A 4,826-nucleotide genomic window follows, 5' to 3' on the forward strand; every position below is an offset into this window, starting at 1 on the left:
GTACGGGCATGATGTACCACCCAAACCTTCTCATTTTTGCATAGAGAACTCCTTGGGCACTATGCAAAAAAAGAGCAAGTGGTAACACACCATCATGCCCATCCGGCATCTGACGTCTCCTCTCTCTCCTTTGTTCTCCGTCTCATGCGCATATTTCACCTTTATTCCTAGGTCTATCTTCTTTATTCTCACTTCTCTCTTCTTCAATAGTTCCTATATCTCCCTTGATCTCATTTCTAGTAGTACTTAAAGTACTCACATCTATCTCACCTAGTAGTACTTAAAGTACTCACAATCTATCTCACCTACAAACTAATCTATGTCACCCTTACTCTCACTTCCATTCTCATGTGAGACAACACCGTAATTAATAGTGACTAGGAGTTACTTTGTGTAATTCATTTGCGTCATTAAAAATAGCTTTAACATTAGTTGGTAAAAGGACAGGAAAGTGTCTGTGGACATATTTCTGTCCTGTTTACTAACCAACTTGATGGAATTATTTAGAACACATGGATAGTGCAAATTAAAGGTTTTCTTTTTTCATACCATCAGGTACATAGTGAAGGAAAATTGAGATTTTTGGGATCACATTGATTACCTCTAGGTTTTTCAATTTCATCAAAATTCATAGACCAAATTACAGTCGTAATGTAGAGCTGTTTGGACTTTATTTGGATCAAAGGCCTTAATTAGCCAATTTCTCATTTCTTTCCAAAGTTTTTGGATGTGCATTGCTTCACAAACATATATAAGGCATAATTACAATCCATCTTAGGCTCAAAAATCAATTAGAGCTTCAAAATTTAGTTCTTAATGAAAATTCTAAGGTGTTTAGCTGTCTTAAAAAAATTTAACTTTGAGGATTTTTATAGCTAATCGAGCAATCATAGACTAGGGCGAAATCTTGTACACTTTCTTTGTACAATGTTATGCTTTGCTGATGCATTTTGTGAGAGCCTATCACATATACACCTAACCTTATAGGCACTTTATTTTAGATGAAAGTTTATAACTTTTGCACCATATTTATTACTATAAAATAAGAGACTGCTTCACACACGTTTAAACATCTCATAAGGCTTTGAGTGGAATATCTAGCCATTTTATATAATAGTAAACACTATTTTCGTAAGTTTCTTACTAGATGATCCAAATATAAGCAAGGATTAATATACATTTTGTTTTTGTTTGTTATCAATGTAAGTTTAAAAGTTGAGACCATCACCTTGTTTTCAAACTCAATTGAAATGTTTAGATATGTATTCTTGATTGATAACTTTGGTGGAGACAATAATTTATTAGTATAACTAAAGTAAATCACATATAAGCTCACACTATTGTCGTATTTTAGGTGTCAAAGACTCAACAACTAAAAAGAGGTTCTAAGAAGTAAATTTAACTGAATTAATTATTAGTGTAATATTATTTTTGTCATGGAAAATCTGTCTCTGATCTCTTAAATTTATAATTGTAAAGGGCGTTCTTTGAGTCCAAATTCCTTTTAATGAGAGGAAGTGCTAGATGGACCAATTTAGACATTGCATGCAAAGGGTGCATACATTGTTGCATTGTGTTTTCACTAGTGAAAGGTAGTTCTAGGTTTCACCTTTTGATCCTTGCAAATGATCAGACGCTTTGAGGATGGCTTTTACTATTTAGGGAGAAAAATGCTTACCTCTGTTTTCAAAGGAGTTAGAGCAAGAAGTAGTAGAAGTTAGATAATTGCTAGCGACGGTATTGAACACTAGAATAGAGGAGGTACAGCAAGTAGCAGAAGTTAGATAATTGCTAGCGGCGGTATTGAACACTGAACAAGCTAAAGAAGGTGCAAGGAGAGGTAGAGTGTTTGGGTTTTGCTATCATTGAGATTTTTTACTGTATGTCCGTCCATGTGCACGCGATCTGGTTGTAACTTGTGATCTACGCGTTCTTTTACTGTTTTATAATATTACTTTACCTTTGTGTGAGACGACGAGCAATATAATTTTCAATTCAGCTTTCAAATTATTCACATATTTCACGGAAATGTTTGGAGTGATCCACCATGTCTTTTGCACCATGGCCACACTCGTCGCGCAAATGGTTCGAGTGATTCGCCATTCTTTTTGCACCAGGCCAACACTGGTACCCTGTGATGAGGAGATCAAGAATGGGGTTGTTCCATTGAGATTAATATGCATAGAAGAGACCCTTGCTAGTGGCGGAGGGATCTGCTTTGCTGTGCCTAGAGATTGGGATTTTCACATAATTTCTCACACATGGACAAAGGATGTGAGGGACTGGTCGGTTGAGGTTGCAGATATGATGTCGAAGAGGAAGGAGCTTGAAAACGAGGTCCAAGCGCATGTCGACACATATGCTGAACTCTTTGAGCGGGAGAGCTTTGAAGGGAAGAGAGGCTATGGTGAGCTGATAGAGTTTCTGAGGATATTGGCAGCCGATGGGGTAGAAAGAGTGTGGTTTGATGCTCTGTGCATAAACCAAGGGGATGCGCGAGAGAAGGATAGAGAGATAGCTCACATGGGAGCGTACTACGCACGTAGTGCGGGCTGTTATGTGTGGTGTCATGGCGTGGGTGGGGGGTTTAGGCTTTGGAGACAAGCACCGGCGCCTGATTATTACAAGCTGCCGCGCTGGTTTTCGCGCGTGTGGACCTTGCAGGAGTTTGTGCTGCCGAGCACGCTGGCTTTCATTGTGGGCATGGACAAGGCAGGTTGCACGGCTTATTTCGCCTACAGGGCCTACTGCCGATCCACCCGCCTGGCTTGGCGTCCAGACGAGCTCATGGACAGCCAAGTCAAAGCCAAATTCGAGAGGCGCATCAACTCTACTAGTAGGGTTAACAGCCGGGCGCTCTTCCCATGCCCTCACTGCAGCCATCTGGGCGGTAACAACGCTGGCCATGTGTATTTTGTAGAGAGAGTGAAGTATCTGGAGCTTGTAAAATGTAGCAGCTACGTATCCATCGCAGACGGGAGCCTCCCTCCTACCTTCTGGGGCGAGTTCAAGTCTCCAGTCTACCGCTTGCTAACTATGCTGTCTTGCAGTGATCAGCAGCGCCTACTGCATCGCGCAGCTCTTGCCATTCACGAGATCAGCGTGCGCGACTGCTCCGAAGGCCACGACGAAGACAGGCTCTTGTCCATCCTAGGACTTCTCCAGATAGAAGGCAAAGTGCAATTAAGAACGGGAAGAAGCTTGGATGAGCAAACACTCGAAGTGGCCCAGAGTCTCTTGAACCACAGCCGGCCAGCTACTGATGAGCGCTACAGACTACTCCTATTTCTTTCCCTTGCTCAATACCGTGGTAACCCTGCCATCTCCATGTCCTGGGCACCTACCTTCACCCACCAGAGAGTGCTAGGGGCTATGATGTTGCAAAGCCTCCCCATATTCCACAACTTCACAACCATAGCCCAAATCGAACGCCTTAGTAAATTGGGCCTGAAGCTCCGGTGTCCCTTCTTGCAAGCCAAGGTCGTCCCCTTTGCACAACACTGGAAGAACTGCAGCACTTGTCGCATATGTCGGCAATCTGCATCTCCTGCATTCTGGGATCGCATGAAACACTTCATTCTCGAGGTCCGGAACATCAAACACTACTCTGTGTTTCTTTGGGAGCGTTTGGGGTCGGGTTTCGACATGAAAGATCATAGTGATGTATGCTTTGTAACCATGCCTCCAACTTGCACAATGGCGGTCAAGGTAGACACCAACATCATAGAGAGATTGGTAACCATGTCTTTCAATGTGTGGTTGCTTCTACTAGCACAAGATCAGCTCTCAGGATCCTCGCAACCGTATGGATTGTTTCTGGTTTGTGTAGGCCACGACAAAAGTAACCTTCATAAAGTTGGTGTGTTCTACAATGGGCCTGGGTGGGATCCCGAGGCAGAGGAAGACTCGGCATATGCAACGCCAGAAGTGCAATCAGGAGATTCTACATCAGAAGAAGACCAAGACTTCGACAACGAGGAGATGGAGGCATCACAAGACTCTGAATCACTCAGGATCATAAAGGAGGATTTCAAGTATAAATTTGATGAAGAGGAAGAGGAAGGGGAAGAGGAAGAGGAACATGAACATCAACATCAACATCAACCAGAGGAAGAAGAAGAACCAGAAGAAGAAGATCAAGATTGGAAAGAGGATCTGCAGTCTATGGAATGGGAGACATTCACTGTGGGTGGGTTTGGTGAATTTGTACCTTTGAATCTTTTCACTTTTGACGAGGGTGCTGAGTGAACCAGGTATAGTGTTCATGTTGGGGCTTTAGCCTCCATTTTTTATCATGCATAGTGTTCATGCATGCTGTTGAGTGGAGGATTATGTGTCATGCATAGTGTTCACGTTGGGCCTTTGGCCTTTCGCAACGTTTATTAGTAGCTTCGGGATAGCCTTATCTCCGGTTAATGTTGATCTAATAAGATTAATGTTGATCTAATAAGATGCGCTTGTATGAAGAAAGACTAAATTAGTTTCATGTTACCTACAATATGCAATTACTTCACAAAATTAGAGTTCTATTAAAATCTAGGACAAGGATAGAGCAGGGTATGGATATCATAAAAATCAACTTTAATGATTTATGTGCATAATTTCCCATCAATAGATCTATTATAATGTGTTTTTGATGAAGCCCAAGGAGTGTATTTTTTACATTGCCTTGCCACCATTGGAGCCAAGTGCCATGTATCCATCATGTGTTCCTCCATTGATGCTCGTTGCAAATATTGAATATGGCTCTTAAGTAATCCACTCGTCATTGAAGCAGGTAGGGTGGTAGATGATAAACTTTGCTAGTGTTGCTCTCCAAACTTCTC

General features: G+C 41.9%; 1 protein-coding gene across 2 annotated transcripts; it reads left to right on the forward strand.

Annotated features, from left to right (window-relative positions):
* The first annotated feature begins 1,667 nt into the window (after window positions 1-1,667).
* Window positions 1,668-4,447, forward strand: LOC147624063 (uncharacterized). 2 transcript variants are annotated; one of them, XM_086820724.1, is made up of 2 exons: window positions 1,849-3,708; window positions 3,830-4,122. In XM_086820724.1, the coding sequence occupies exons 1-2, from the start codon at window positions 2,029-2,031 to the stop codon at window positions 4,019-4,021; spliced, it is 1,872 nt and encodes a 623-aa protein (XP_086676850.1). In that variant the 5' UTR covers window positions 1,849-2,028; the 3' UTR covers window positions 4,022-4,122. The 2 variants fall into 2 exon arrangements, with proteins under 2 accessions (XP_086676849.1, XP_086676850.1); XM_086820723.1 differs by having other exon boundaries at window positions 1,668-4,447.
* The last annotated feature ends 379 nt before the right edge of the window (window positions 4,448-4,826 follow it).

This window comes from Cibotium barometz, chromosome 26 (genome assembly GCF_041138505.1).
Source record: "Cibotium barometz isolate CiBa-2024 chromosome 26, ASM4113850v1, whole genome shotgun sequence".
Taxonomy (NCBI): Eukaryota; Viridiplantae; Streptophyta; class Polypodiopsida; order Cyatheales; family Cibotiaceae; genus Cibotium; species Cibotium barometz.